The sequence below is a fragment of the Diadema setosum genome, chromosome 20 (genome assembly GCF_964275005.1).
Source record: "Diadema setosum chromosome 20, eeDiaSeto1, whole genome shotgun sequence".
Taxonomy (NCBI): domain Eukaryota; kingdom Metazoa; phylum Echinodermata; class Echinoidea; order Diadematoida; family Diadematidae; genus Diadema; species Diadema setosum.
The window spans coordinates 29,416,719-29,432,692 of NC_092704.1; the positions used below are offsets into that span (position 1 = coordinate 29,416,719).

General features: G+C 38.9%; 1 protein-coding gene across 1 annotated transcript; it reads left to right on the top strand.

Annotated features, from left to right (window-relative positions):
• The first annotated feature begins 677 nt into the window (after positions 1–677).
• Positions 678–13,492, top strand: LOC140243343 (DDB1- and CUL4-associated factor 13-like). The gene is made up of 10 exons (XM_072323018.1): positions 678–787; positions 1,505–1,704; positions 2,262–2,369; positions 3,410–3,499; positions 4,699–4,854; positions 5,455–5,615; positions 7,081–7,245; positions 9,279–9,414; positions 11,583–11,746; positions 12,239–13,492. The coding sequence occupies exons 1-10, from the start codon at positions 715–717 to the stop codon at positions 12,324–12,326; spliced, it is 1,341 nt and encodes a 446-aa protein (XP_072179119.1). The 5' UTR covers positions 678–714; the 3' UTR covers positions 12,327–13,492.
• Positions 13,493–15,974: the final 2,482 nt, after the last annotated feature.

Sequence of the window (15,974 nt, forward strand, 5' to 3'; positions counted from 1 at the left end):
TGCAAAGAGATTATACCTATAGAGTAAGTAGTCGCCATACGCGTGCGTACAAATAGTGCGTCCAAAATTGAAGAGGGAGCGCACACTCAGCTCCTGGCACTGGATCTAAGTCTACGTTCAAGTCATATCTTCTCATATCATATCTGGAGTGATATGTTATTCTTCATTACACATTTTCATTTTCAGAATCGCAGTGTGGTTAATTGTTTAAATATTAGTTTCTGCGATGATACCATATCATTTGAACCATTTAGTAGAGTCCAGACCTTTTTGTTGTTCGCAAAATTAACAGTGGGAACTTGGGTGTAGACTAGATAGTAGTTGAGCACTATGACGTTTGTTTCGCGTACATTCCCACTCACGCCATAAAATCAAACAACATCAGCACCATTATGACGCTTAAACATGACCATTGTGACGTCACAATAAAACAACGCAAGGTCACTGCGCCGAATATTCAAGTCGAGCGCGTTTAACAGTGCGCTGCCATCTACTGTACAGGATCCGTGCAATGGCGGCTCCCACAACGCAAAATGGCAGTTCCCTCGCGCGGCTGCCTCTCTACTGGACTACGCCCTCTTGTGGTATAATCTCTTTGGTTCGGTGGTTGAGATGTGCGTTATGCAATGGAGCGGCGTCGAGAGATTGTGACCACGTGAAGGGGACATTATTATCAAGAAACTACAGACCCTGTTGTTGTGGAATACACTAATCATGGTAAAAGTGAAAGTGATAAGTCGGAATCCTGATGACTACGTTCGGGAAACTAAATTCGATATTCACAAAGGTTAGATTTCAACATTTTTTACCCTTAAACCGATTTGTATATAAGCAGCGCGAATATGCGTAGTCCCACTCGCTGACTTTCACGTGTGTAAGTTTTTGCAATAATTCCTACCTAGCTAGATCTAGACTAGAGCTCTAGAGGCAGTAAATTACTAGAAGTATTGTAGAACCACTCTAGATCATATCTAATGTGAAATGTTGTGTGTAAGTGTAAGCATTCCGCCCCCTTTAGTAAAGAGACAGACACTTTGTCCATCGCCCGTATGCTCAATGATGCTTGTAAAGTGAAATGTAAATACATGTACATATAAAACATACGTGACTCATGTAAATGCTGATCTACAAATTGTAATTATGAAATTGGGCTTAACAATTATATCGGTGTATAATATCTACTACATATGGTCATACTGATAGTGGAATTTTTAGAAAATGATTAACATCTTATAATCAATATGTGTCAATCCAAAACTTCTTTTTCTTTTTCTTCCTTTCCTTCTTTTCGGCTGATGGAGATAGCAGCTAAACTAGTCGTCTAATTGTTTCTGTTATGATTAAAAAACAAAAAATGATCTGTAGACCCTAATCCGACTGTAAAGTGAGTTGAAAATGTTTGAGTGTTTTACTTACTTACTTGGGTTGACTTGGGTGTAGAGACGTAAAGCATCTGCTTATGTGCCCCTCTCTGATTTTTTTCCTAATTTTTTTTTTTACTCAGTTCCAAGGAACTATGACCCTGCCCTTCACCCCTTTGAGGCACCAAGGGAGTATGTGAGGGCCCTGAATGCCACCAAGCTGGAACGAGTCTTTGCCAAGCCATTCCTAGGGTCACTGGAAGGGCACAGGGACTCGGTCCACTGCATGGTCAAACACCCGACCAATCTGTCTACGGTCTTGTCTGGAAGTTGTGATGGTGTGGTAAGAACTGTACATCTTGTTCAGTATGTTAGGTTACCTACTGATATGGGACTATGCAGCAAAAATGCACATTGACTTGTATTGATTCACGATACCCTACTGACCTCCCTAGTGCAGATAAGATTATCTGAATATGTGCAATATATTTTATAACAATATTTTTCATATTTTTCTTCGGATTACTTGGATATGCCCACAAAAACAAAAACAAAAAACCAACCTTCTAATCTAAGATTCTGCCAGTGACATCATTTGGCTATCATTCACATTGCTAAAGTAGTAATATGACTAACAAAAAGCATTTGAATACACCTTCCCCTAGACTGAGCGTACATGTACAAACGTACAACTGTAACTTGCAGGTTTCCCTGCAATGTCTTTTGTTAATCATATTTGGCGACATGAAAAGCCATAAAGAATCAAGTTATGCAGCACTTGTTGGCATCAAGTTTATGTTAAAAACAATAATGCTAAGGCTGTAATTCAAATGTCTCATTGTACAGGTGCCAAAAATATATTCATATATTTATTTTGAACATTTTTGTTTGACATTTCAGGTGAAGATTTGGAATCTTTCAAGCAGGACCTGTGAGAGAACTGTCAATGCTCACCGGGGTTTCGTCCGTGGACTCTGCCTGGATAGAACAGGGCAAATTTTTCTTTCTGTGAGTGTCTGTTAGCGTACCATAGTTTAATGGCCTTGTGAGGTTTTGACAACATCATTTCGTTTTGAAAGAACTTTGTTTATGATTGTAATAGTGGAATTTCACACTATTTTTGTGGATTCTGTGGATTGGCAGCTAAACATCTCCTTTCTGTGACACAAAAGTTATGTTCTCTCCTAAATAGAGTGGTCTTTTTGTATTTTTTACTTCAATGAACATCAAATTTACACCCCATTAGTCTTTAAAAAAATGCAGCAGCAGTACAAAAGTCATGTATTACTAGAAAGCAGTGCATGTGATCTATGGCTATATGCAGTTTTGAACAAAATTTGTTAATCAATCTATCAACTATTGTATGAAAAGGGACAGAAATCATACCATTAAAACATTCGCACTAATTAACCTTCAAACAAACAAATGTAACTCTATTTATGTGACTATGCTAGTTTTGTTGATCTGACTATCCAAAATGGTAATTTACATGTGTATATTCACTTGGCTGATGAAGTTACCAATCACTAAAACAATTTTGCTTGACACAATACCTACACAATTTCAATATTTTGCAAAAGCTCATTGAGAAGGCCTCAAAAGTTTCAAGCTCAGTGGATTGAATAATATGAAGTTAAAAGTGTGATATCTACAAAACAGCTTAATAATCATGAATTGTATGACAGCATTATATGTGTGTGTGCATCTTTGTGTGTCTTTATGTGACGAAAACGAGGAAAGCAATTTTAAGTATTGAAAATGCGTTTCAAGTTCAAAATACTTTGTAGCCCCAGAAATAATGAAATTCAGGGTTTACTAGTTTGTGCACTGCAAACAATAGGTACACATTGTAAGGAGCAAGAAATCACATGCACATGTTAGATTTTACCATTATTGTAACCAATGACTTTCTGCTGAAGAAACAGACATTCCTATCACTCAAAACTCTCTCACATGTTCCAAAATAGTGAATGAATAGTTCAGTGAATATGAAATGTGTTTGGATTGTAATAATTTGTGATGTCCTTTTGTTTGCTCGTGGGGCCTAGGTTGGAGATGACAAATCAATAAAAAAGTGGAGGACACAGCCGAGGATGGGTGATGCGGGGCAGGAACCACTTGACACAGTCATTGGAAAGGTAAAGCAAAAGAAACCCTGGAACAGAGCAAGAGAACACAAGCTGCAATCACACCACACAAAACTACACAAAGTTAGATCAAAATTTCATGAATTTGAGTAATTACGCAGTATCGGCAGCATGCTATAAGATTAGAACCAGCACTTGCTGTTGGGCAGAAACTCTGTGGTCTAGTAGACATGACGCCTGTCCGGAGATCAGGAGGTAGTAAGTTTGAATCCTTCTTGAGTACGCATGCCCATGATTTCTTTTACCATGGCTACTACTAAAACACTGATCAACTTGGTGCTTATTTACGTTGATGTAGGGTAATTGATCAGTCAGTTGCAATGCACATAGTGTGTTTCCTGATAATTTCCAAAAGTTTGAGCATGCTGTAACACTACAGACAAAGCTACATGCAGTTTCACTGGTACAAAACTACCTGTAGTTTTGGTCTCGTACAGGCAAAAAAAAAATGCAAACACGCTATAGCATATATAAGAATGCACAATGTGCATAAACAACATGAATGGATCTATTAGTATGTCTTAATCTTCTCGGAGTTTCAGCAGCACCCGGTCACACTGCACAAAACTGTGTGTAGTTTCGCCAGAAGTGGGAAACCTCTCAAGTGCATGCAGGAAGCTTAGTGGGAAGTTTTGCTGGTAACTTCTTGGGAAGTTTGCGGTCACACTGCCCAAACTATTGTTCGGGAAGCAAAATAACTTAAATGTAAAACTATGCATAGTTTTGTAACGTGTGATTGTGCCTACAGTGAAACATTCTGTGCAATATTGAAAATCAACATTGTTGCAAAAATGTCCTGGTACTTCATGAATTCTACCTCTAGCACTTTACTCATGTTTATGAAAAGTGTGGGTTAGTATGCATTAAGTGAGAATAGGATGTGTTTGTGAGGACAGTCACTTGAGTGTCTTGCATGTCCATGACTGCAAATTGATTTCCCAAGTTGGTTTTATTTCTTCTCAAGCTAATTTTGTGTGTATCTCTGTTGTAATGAATATGTGATTAACCATTTGTTGATGATCTTTGTTCTGGAATTTGTGATAATTGTCCATAAAATCTCAAAAGGAAGTATATAGCATTTCTTAGATTTGTCTCTTGATTTGTGCATTTTTGTAGTCTTGGTGATCTTCATTTTGAAAGATATTCTCAAACCAACTCCTCAATTCCCATCGAATCTCATGCCACTGCAGAACATGTACATCTCCATTGACCACCACTGGAAGGACAGCAAGTACGCCACCAGCGGGACGCAGGTGGACATCTGGGATGAGAGTCATGCTGACCCCATCAACTCCTACACATGGGGCTCGGACAGTATCCATCATGTCAAGTTCAACCCTGTAGAGGTGAGTGAGTCCACGGAAGGTGCTGACTGTGAAGACTGCGAGTGCAGTTTAGGAATCCCCGAACTGAATGTGAACCAAATATGGTCTCCCAAGTCAGAATACTAATATTTGACAGTAGAATGTAGTAGCTATACATTTACCACTACTATGTGCTGAACGATTTTTTGCTTTAGTACTAGCATTAGTACTACTATTACTTCATCTTTACTATTACTGCTTCTACTACAATGGAATGTAGTAGCTATACTTTTACCACTACTATGTGCTGAATGGTTATTTGAGTTAGTACTAGCACTAGTACTACTATTACTTCATCTGTACTATTACTACTTCCACTACTACTGCTTCTACAAATAATGATAATGATAATAATTATAATAGTAATGATAACTAATCTTATCTGTCAGTACTGGTATTTGCACTTTATAGTTGTGGTAGAAGGTAGTAATGATAATAGAACAGTGTATTATTATCGATAATCATTATCATTGTTATGGATTGATATCTCATGTTGTCACTGCTGATTCAGTTGTTACAGTTGTTTTAAAACATCATTACCATTGTAATTCATCAAAACTGTTGTTCCCATCTCCCTCACAGACCTACATGCTGGCCAGCTGCACCCAGGACAGGAATATCATTCTGTACGACACGCGGGGGGCCGCGCCGGTCCGGAAAGTGGTGCTGGAGATGCGGACAAACACCGTGGCATGGAACCCCATGGAGGCCTTCATGTTCACTGCCGCCAATGAAGACTACAAGTGCGCCCTCTTTTGACAGATGCCTCTCACTTTTTGTGTTCTACCTCTATTTCTCTCTCTCTCTTTAGGGCGTTAGGCTCTTTCAATGAGTAGGGAGACCACTTCCCTCTTAACCCGTTGAGAACGAGTCTTGAGTATACTAGGGCAGGTGTCTATTGGAAATGCGTGTTGTAGCAAAATCAGTCCGTCCTCATTGGGTTAAAGAGGAAATCCACCCCCAAAATAAATGAACACTAAAAGGAAGAAAAAAAAAAATTGCTAAAGAACATTTCTAGAAAATGACAAAAATCAGATAGGAAAAAAGAAAGATATGACATTTTTATTTTATTTTGGGTGGTTTTAAATGCCACAATGGCTGAAATGTGAGATTTTTGTCATTTCTGTATACTGTAAAACGAGGAATGTTCACATGCATTTTGATTTCACAAATTTTGCGAGACCCGAGTTATGCGAAATTAAAATGCACACTAAAGATCTTGTCTACGCTATATGCATTGAATGTTAGAGGCAACTTGCAAAAATTTCATGCTGCAAAAATGTTGTGTTTTACAGTATGAAATGAAAAAGAAATTTTGACAGCATGACATCATCAACTTGCTGATTTGAATATTCATAATAACTGGTCAAGAAGTGTTTTCTGAAAAATAATTGAAATTTCAAAATGTAATACATGTAAATTCTTTATTTCTTATTTGATTTGAATCATTATTGCACTGTTCTGTAGGGATTTTCTTTTTCTTTTTCTTTTGAAATTGATAAAACTTTGGAATGAACTTCTTCTTTAAAGCTTGTTTGTCTTTGCAAGCTTGTCGCATTATGCACTTCCCTATATCTCTCACAATGTCCATTTTCTGCTCTGTCTTTGTTTTTTCTTCTACCCTTCCTCTCTTTGATTTTTCTGTTACTTTAAAAGCCATCAATCTTTTATGTAATGTATAAGCATTGACTGCACACATGATATATTTAGGATATTGCATCATCACAGTTATTTGTTGGTTGGTGGTTCATTCCATTTGTAGAGTTTTAGTCGTGTGTTAGATGATTTTTAAATAACAAAAACAGATAAATGAAACGTTGGAACTTCGGGGGAGAAAAGGCTTATGTGGATATATCTTGTAGTTCTCTTGGTATTGTGTTTTATGGGAAACATACAGACATTGTAGTGGATAAGTCACTATTAGAGCAATTACATTGCTTTTCATATGATATGTCTCTCATTTAATATAACATTGATTCTGCTCAAGACATATTGGAAGCATGTATGTAGTCCTAGACATCATCCAAGATGTAGAGAGACAATAATTTGCTTTTTGTAATTTCCATAGCAAACAAGAAATGCTCAAAGAGCTTTGAAGACACATTTTGCTCTTCTCAGAATACCATGATTGTGTTAGTCAAACAGTTCCTATCATTAATTTCGTAAATGCTGATGATGCCAAATGTGATGAACTCTGTCTACCTACAGCCTGTATACCTTTGATATGCGGAGGTTGGACAGGGCCGTCAATGTTCACATGGACCATGTCTCAGCAGTGCTCGACGTCGACTACTCTCCTACGGGGCGAGAGTTTGTGTCAGGCAGTTTTGACAAGACCATCAGAATATTCCAAACAGATAAAGGACACAGCAGGTGAGATAATCTGTGACACTCGGGGGGAAGGGAGCGTAGGAAGAAAAAAAACAACAACTTAATTGTCAGATTGTGGATTGTTCATTATGGCTGTAAACAGTACAGTTCCTGCTTAATAGGGGTGGTATAGTTTTGCTTTAGATGGGGGATTGATATTCTAACTTTTTGTGAGATAATTAGAAACTACGTATGAAATATTAGAGAACATACAATTCAAAGAGGTATCTAAAATTCATTTGATGAAAATCGGTTTTGAAATGACTGAGATATCTGCATCAAAGTAAAACAAGTCCTGTTAAAAGGTTGATCCTACCTTTAATTAGAATACTTGTTTCTAGATATCTCAGCCATTTCAAAACCAATTTTCATCAAATAAACTTTGAATTTCTGTTAGAATTATATGCTCTTTCATATCTTCTTCTTCCTGTACTGTGCAGAATTTCCTGAGAGTATACTTGCACACTATCTCAGAAGAGGTTTTTCCGTATCTCAACAAAATTATTGTCAAAAGAAGTTGGAAACCTGGGCCCTCGTCTCAACTGAAACTCTACCATCCCTTTAATAGGGAGTTCTTTGTTACAGACATTGTTTTCATTTGGAGGGAGGGGGCTTTTCGTGGCACTTTGTTGGTTTACACTTATGACGTAACTCTACATACGGATGAATCTAATTTCTGCCAGCTGTTCGTCATGTACGATGTTTAGTCCTAGCAGCTGACATCTTCACAATGTCCGAATTCACGAAGATGGTACAATCTTTGTCCATGGTTTAAACCATGGAGAAAAATTGTACCACCTGTATGAATTCAAGCCAGTCTGTTGTGAGAGCATTGAAACTCATGTTGTGATACAGTTGTATGGAAGTGCACAGTCTCAATACCAAAGATTTTTTAAAAATCCAGGTTGAAGTACTCTATCTTCCCTATCCCTTCTCGTCTCTTTTCACTTCCTGTCTCACCTTTCCATGTCCTTTTGTTTTCTGCATTCCTTGCCTTCCTCCTCTTTTTCCTTGTCCTCTTCCATTCTTCCTTTCTTCTCTCCTGTACAGTGGACTCCTGTTATAACGAAGTCCTCGGGACCGGCAGTTTTCTTTCGTTATAACGAAATTTCGTTATAACCGAATGAATAAACAATAAAAATACATAGGGTTGATAATGTTGCGGCCCTAAATTTTATTTCGTTGTAACCGGAATTTCGTTATAACCGTGTTCGTTATAACGGGAGTGCACTGTATTCTACTTATCTCCCTATCCCTTTCCTTTTTGTCCTCCTTGTCTCCCCATCCTTCCCCTTTCCTTCCCTGTCTCTTCCACCTCTTGTCCCATTCCTTCTTGTCCCCTTCCTCCTTCCTCATGCTTGACTACCCCCTTTCTTTCTGTCTCAGCTCCCTTCCCTTCCCCTCCTTTACTATTTGTGACCCGCTGCAACAAAAGGGGATCCTAAAGTCGCTGACGGGTGAGCCGAGCATGACCCAGAAAAATACTATTTTGAGGCCTTTCCTTTGATCATTTAGCTTCGAAATTTTGGCAGATGATAGTAGATAAATTAGACTACAAAATTGTGTTAAAAACAGAAATCCGAACGTTTTGACAGATTTTGGCGAGCTGACTTCAAACTCGATTCTCTCGGCTCACCCGTCAGCGACTTTAGGATCCTTTTGTTGTAGCGGGTCACATTTGTTCTCTTACCTGCTATCTCCCCTTGCCAACCTCTTCCTTCTCCCTTGCCTACCCATGCCTCTCACATGCTCCCTTCTTCTCCCTCTTTCTTCTTCTTTCCTCTCCTTATGCCCTCCGCTTCCCTCTCCATCTGTCCGTCCCATTTCCTTCTCCCATCCTCCGTCCTTTCCTCTCCTTCCTCATCTCCCCTTCCCAATACCCCCCACCTTGCCCCCCTCTTCCCTTCCCCATGTCTCCTGTGTGCATCCCTTCCCTCACTCTTCCTTCTCCTTCATCCGTTTCCATTTTCTCACATTTCGAATGTTTTTCTCCTGTTTCACTCCACCATTCATATCCCAATGCAACCCAACATCAGAGAAGTGTACCACACCAAACGGATGCAGCACGTGACGTGTGTGCGATGGAGCTTAGATAACAAGTACATCTTGAGTGGGTCAGATGAGATGAACATCAGATTGTGGAAGGCCAATGCTTCAGAGAAACTCGGAAAGGTAACTTTGATATTCGTGACCCGCTACAACAAAAGGATCCGAAAGTCGGGGAAGGACAGTTTTCAGAAAATTGCATGACATTATTCCCTTACTCTTCTACTTTAATGTCATATATAGCACAACTCATAAAAGTACTCGGTTGCAGAGATATCAATGATTTTATCAGCACATGTCAAGTGGTGGAGGAAATCAGAGTTTCGAGAAAAACGCCTTCAAAGTTATCCTTTCAATGCTATCATGATCAAGAGGAGGCGAGACAGTTTTCAGCGCTTGACAATAGAAGGTATGCTCCTAGCAACCTCCGCGATGTTCATTCAAGCTTAGCCCCAGCAGTCTGCGCACAACCAATCAATAATTAGGATGCCACGCACTGACCAATAAGATAACTCCCTCGTTGCTAGGGGCGGAGTCTAGCTGTGGCGCTAAAGCCAAATCTTCGGACACGTTTCTGTTATGTTGAAAGTCAGAAAATCATGGCCCAGAAAAACGCTGATTTCTTGCCTTTCCTTTGATCATTTAGCTTCGAAATTTCGCCAGATAATAGACAAAACAGTAGAGTACAGAGTTATGCCAAAAACAGAAATCTGATTATTTTGACCAATTTTGATGATGTGACTTCAAACTCGATTTTCTCGGCTCAGCCGTCAGCGACTTTAGAATCCTTTTGTTATAGCGGGTCACATTTGATCGAGCTGCACTGTAAGCCTGAATTATGCCAATACTACACACTATCTGGAAGTTAGAGCAGGGAGGTGTAAGAAAAGGAGAGACAACTCCTGCTCTCCTTTGAAGGATGCAGGGCACCGCCGAGAAGTTATGCGCTAAACTACAGGTGGAAATCAGGTGCTTTGACAAAAGAGAGCATCAATAATCGGGACTAGCGCTCTCACATCTAGAAATACTTGCCCCCACTGCATTTCGCTCTCTCTCTCTCAATGTGATGGCAACAATGAATTTGTGTACCTTGAATTGGAGCAGGGAATCAAAATGCAGTGTAAAACTGACAATTTTAACGGCAAATAGTTTAAAAGCACGCTGGAGCACGCTTTATCGGAGTACTTAATTTGAAAGATCAAAATATCCCAGATTAAAGGATAGAAAACTAACATGCGGAAATGTGCGCATTATAGAAAAATATTAGGTTTTTAAGAGGGCCTAATTTTCATTTCATTTCGATTTGCGCATTACGAAGAAACTAGAAACACATGTTTATAATATTGAATTCTTTCCTAAACTACTCTTAATTCGAGTATTTGATTTAAAATTTTGCTGGGAAATAAAGCTTGTAATTCAACGAAAGGTGAAATGCGTTTTTCGTCTCCGAACTTCGCCTTGCAACTAGAGATGCAGAGCAGAGCATGACTTCAAAGCGTATAGTGGAATGCTAGACATCCCATTGTAACGCTTTGAACCCAAACATATGTTTGCATGAATTACGAGGGAGTTGTCTCTCCTTTTCTTACACCTCCCTGGTTAGAACAACATGTGCAATGCAGAGTACAAGTATTCCAGAGTATCATGGACATGGTAACTCCTGGCTGGGTCACTAAAACAATTATCATTAAAAAGGCTCGGTGTTTACTTAGGGTCATTACTAAGATTTTGCAATTCAAGTACATGTAAGTCATCACATTAGCGATGTGGACAGATTGTGCTTATATTTGTAGAAAATCTGAAACAAGTTCTGTTCAGACTCTCAAAGGAGAATTCCAGACCAGTTAAAAGTTCATCTGAAAACAAAGAGTAAAATCTTCTAAGCACAGCAGTGAAGTGTGATCAAAATTGAATAAGAATTCATGCTGTTGTGAATTTTCACTAATTTGTGCAAACTCAAACAGTTGATGTAAATAAGCGAATGAGTGAGCTGATGATGATGTCACCTCAAAATTTTCTATTGGTTGTGGTTTTAAAAAAAATTGACAAAAATTAAGTTTTTCTGCTATAAAAGTGTAAAACAGAACATTCTTCCTCACTGAATAATTTAAGCTGTTTTCTCTAAGAGTGGTGGCCATATGTATTTAGAACCATAAGGGTTGATGGTTCACATGTTGACAGCCTTAATTTCCAGTGTATCTAGTTTGAGTGGTAGGATGTGCTGCACAGAATGGCATTGACAAGATGATGGTCCTGATCATTATCCTGTCTTACACTTTTATCCCTCCCTGTAGCTGAGCCGCAGGGAGAAGGCGGCGGCCGACTACAACGCTCGACTGAAAGAGAAGTTCCAGCACCATCCACAGGTGAAGAGGATCAGCCGCCACCGCCATGTCCCCAGCCTCATCTACAAGGAGAGCAAGACCATTCGCATCCAGAAGGAATCTCAGAAGAGGAAGTAAGTGTGGATTAAGCATTGTATGAACTACTTCATAGCGGAATATTCAAAGGTTCACTTTGTGACCGTGCATCACAAAATCAACAAAAAGTCACACATGTCGATTTTACATGAGGGCATAATATTGTGATAAGTGAGACAGGTCAACCTAATCAATCGTGAGTTTTTACATTTTCTGAAAGAGCAATCCTTCTACAATATACTGAAATTTGGGATCACAAAACAAATGGTAAAATTGCATTTTTTTTTTGTGGCAGTTCTTCTCCATCAGAAAAGAATTTCCAGTTCTATTATTCTGAGGAAAGGTCTAAATTGCTTACCACTGCAATATGCCAACGTATGAAAGGAATCCAATTATCAGGGTGGCAAAAGTTATCCATGAACTTCAAACCCTTCCTTTATGTCATTAACACGTTTGTGTGTAGTATGAATGCCACGTTGCTTTCGTGGGGTGGAGAGGGTTAATTGTCATTCTCAATGTTTCATCTGCAGGGAGCACAACAGGAGAAAGCACAGCAAACCGGGGACCGTCCCCTTCAAGGCGGAGAGGAAGAAGCACGTCGTAGGGGAGGTGGAGTGAGAGGGATGACCCCCGCCGGTCTCCATCATCCTGTCTCCATCTTCCCTTGAAGCTCTCCTCTGAGGAATATTTGATGTATGATCATGAGATTGAGGATGAGGATGTGGACATCTCAGAGAAAACTCTCAGCCGAGAACTTTCACCAACCGTGATTTGGTGTGATCTGGCCTCTGGTGATCTACTGTATAAGCTGTTATTTTCGCGTACAGATTTCCGCAGATGAGGAAATCACAGACATTTTCGCGAGATGATGTTTTTGCGAATTGACACAGACATTATCATCAATGCACTGTTACCCAGGTGTAAGGGGACATTTTCGTGTTTGTTAAATTCAAGATCCGACTGTGCTTCGCAAAATTTGCAAAAATTAAATCCTTGTGAAAATAACAGCTTATACGGTATCGTAAGGAGAGATTGCCCACTTCTGATGAGCTCTCGACCACAGGCGCTCGCACGCCGTGCTATGGAAGACACATTTTATAGAAAAAAGCATACTTGTGTCATACTCACCATCCAGCTGGTACTGGTATAGTACCCTAGTTCAACAATCCTTAGTTCCTGCCATGTGCCAGTGAAAAGGTCTTTTTTGTGCATTTTCTTTTTACCGTCGTTCTGTCCGTCATTATTTTCATTTGTGTGCTTTGCAAATTGGGATTATTGATGCTGCTACCGGCTCATCTCATTGTATGATGGCCTCCACCCCATTCCTGCCCCTCTTACTACCAAATTCCCCCCCCCCCCCAAAAAAAAAAAAAGACTACACGTAAAACCATCTTACCCAATGTTGTCAAATCCAAGGAAGACATTTTTACATGAACGTTATTTGCTGGTCTACCCATATATTTTAAGGAGCTCATTCCTCAGTAGCTGTTGTCCATCATTTTTATCTGTCCAATTTATCAAACTGTTTCAGTGCCATAATTTCTTATATCATCCACATTTTAGGGATGCTTCCCCATCATCCAAGAAAGTACTTCATTCTGCTTGTATCCTCTTGTGGGGCTTACAGGTTATTTAAACTTCTACATTACATTTTGATACGCAGATGCCTAGTTCATACAGATGTCAGGAATTGTACTTCCACGGATGTTGATTATCTCTGACTTTGATGGAGTTGTCTAATGTCTACAGAGTTTTCTGTGTTTTTTTTTTTTTTTTTTGGGGGGGGGGGGATCTTGCTTGTTGTTCACCAAGCAATATTTTGAAAATTATCATAAGGTGACATAATGTACTGCCTCATTTTATGACAAATTGTGATTTTGTTTATTTTACACATTCAAGATTGTTAGCTGGACATCTACAGAAATTCTGATTTTGTTATACATGTACTTTCATTCCGTTTTGTATGGTAAATGTGAGAATGCAAATAAAAAGCTGCACACACACACACACACATCCATCTTTTTCCCATGAGCTCAATGGAATTTTATCTTAGTTTAAATTTTATTGGTTCAAATAGAAGTCAATTAGTTGCCCTGTTTTTGAAATATTAATGCATATTTTCTTCCTTTTTTGTCCATTATGCTAATTCTTATCAAATTGTATGGATGCCTCTCCTTTTGTTTTGTTTTTTTGACATCTAGATACATCTTGTTCTATGTTCTGTGATTGTAGCCAGCTAAAATTAATGACTGACTTGTCAGAATTAATTCTGTACAATTTCAGTCCAGATTGTCAGTAGTAAAATTCTAAATGTAATGTGATTCAAACAATTTGTGATTGATGTCGATGTTTTGATGTTAATGTTTAGTGGAGCAGCTCAGACCCTGAACAAAGCATAATTATTCAACTGTCTTGGGAAACTAATGCTTCATATGGGTGGCAAAGCAGTGTGAGAGAAAAAGACTTTAATGCTAATGCATACATTTGTTGGGTGGGGGGGGGGGCATATTCCCTTTTGAAAAACGTACATGACAGACAGTATCAACTGATTCATGAAGAATTGTGTCTTTTTAAAGGGATGGTATGGCTTTGGCTAAGGTGAGGATACAGCTTTTAACTTTCTGCAAGATACTTAGAAACAACTTTATGAAATGTTAAAGAGCGTACAATTGTAATATAATTCAAGATTTATTTGATGAAAATTGGCTTGAAATGGCCAAGATATCCAAGAACAAAGTGAAACAAAGCAATCCAAATGAATGATGGGTCCCACATTTTGTTAAGATTGCTTTCTGTGAGATACATGTATCTTTGCCATTTTGAAACCAATTTTCATCAAATAAACTGAGATGATTCTAGAAATATCATAATTATGCTCTTTCACGTTTCATAACAGGTTTATCATTATTTCAAAAACTCATTATCAAAAAACGTTGGAAATCTGAAGCCCCACCTCAGCCGAAACTGTACCATCTCTTTAATGAAGATTTTTTTTTGTTTGTGTTTTATGCTGATCCTGTCAATCCACAGCTGTTGTAAATCTTCATGTTCAATTATTCAGAGCACAAGCACTGGTAATATTGAGTAATATTGAGTGTAGTTGCATGCCATGACAGAAAAGCAAAAGCTTGGAGATGAAATAAAAAGTACATAATTTATTTTTAACAAAAATGTGACAGATACTGATTTCTTATGTCTTGTGTCAAAACCTTGTTAATACATGTATCAGCAAATTGCACACACACACATACACACACAGGGATAGGTTATGCATGTACCATGCTGCAGTTGAGAAGTGATGTGAAAACAATATTTCTGTTTCAGAACTGAGAAAGGCCATCATTGGCAGGAATGGGGGGGGGGGGGCAGGGGAGGTGTTCTTCATCGATTAGTAAAGTGATTTTTTTCTGTTTTGTAACCATTTTGATGGATTTCGTAAATGTGAACTTGATCAAAATGTAAATGTAAAGGAACTATATCATTTTTTTTTAATTGAGAAAATTCCAAATATACTTGTATTCCACCAAATCAAATGCGTGCACCAGCTTGTCGAATTTCAATTGCAAAGCAGCAAAAAGCTTCCTTATTTGAGTGTCTCTCCCTCCCCCCCCCCCCCCAATATTTAACATAAAAATTCTCGCACACCCCCCCCCCCCGGAAAAACAACAACAACCTCAACAGAACAAAACATGTATACAATGGTCATGTACATGAATTTTCGGACATTATTTTTTCTGTTCAAGGGTATGAAATATACATACAGTGAACACCGTTATAACGAGTTCGGTTATAACGAGGTGATCGCGTCGGTCCCGTTTTCCTTTGCGTGTAAACCTATGGCAGAGCGAATTGGTTATAACGAGCTCGGTTATAACGAGATTCTGGTTATAACGAGGACATTTTCGGTGCATCATGATAAAGAAAAACATAAGCAGTTTGATCGGATACAACGAGGTTCCATTTCTTGACCTGCCGCTTTCAAACACGCGACAAACGAAACATTGAAAAGCGAATTCACGCTATCCCCGTTTACAGAATCTGTGCTGAACGCAGTAACACACTCACAGTGCCCGTCCCGTCTCGATCTCTACATGTACTACCGCGGAAGCTGAAGCGGGAAGACTCGGAAACAAACATGTTTCAGTCCCGCTGTTATCCTTCTTCATCGCCCATTATCAGTGACGAATAACCGAGTACCGTTCCTTCCATATTTCTTTTTAACCACATAACATAATCATAATCATTTCATTTTCTTTTTCGTTCCGT

Coding starts and splice junctions, on each gene's coding strand:
- LOC140243343 (XM_072323018.1), top strand. CDS start 715: ATGGTAAAAGTGAAAGTGATAAGTCGGAATCCTGATGACTACGTTCGG. Junction 788..1,504: donor TAAATTCGATATTCACAAAG/GTTAGATTTCAA, acceptor TTTTTTACTCAG/TTCCAAGGAACTATGACCCT. Junction 7,246..9,278: donor ACAGATAAAGGACACAGCAG/GTGAGATAATCT, acceptor ACCCAACATCAG/AGAAGTGTACCACACCAAAC.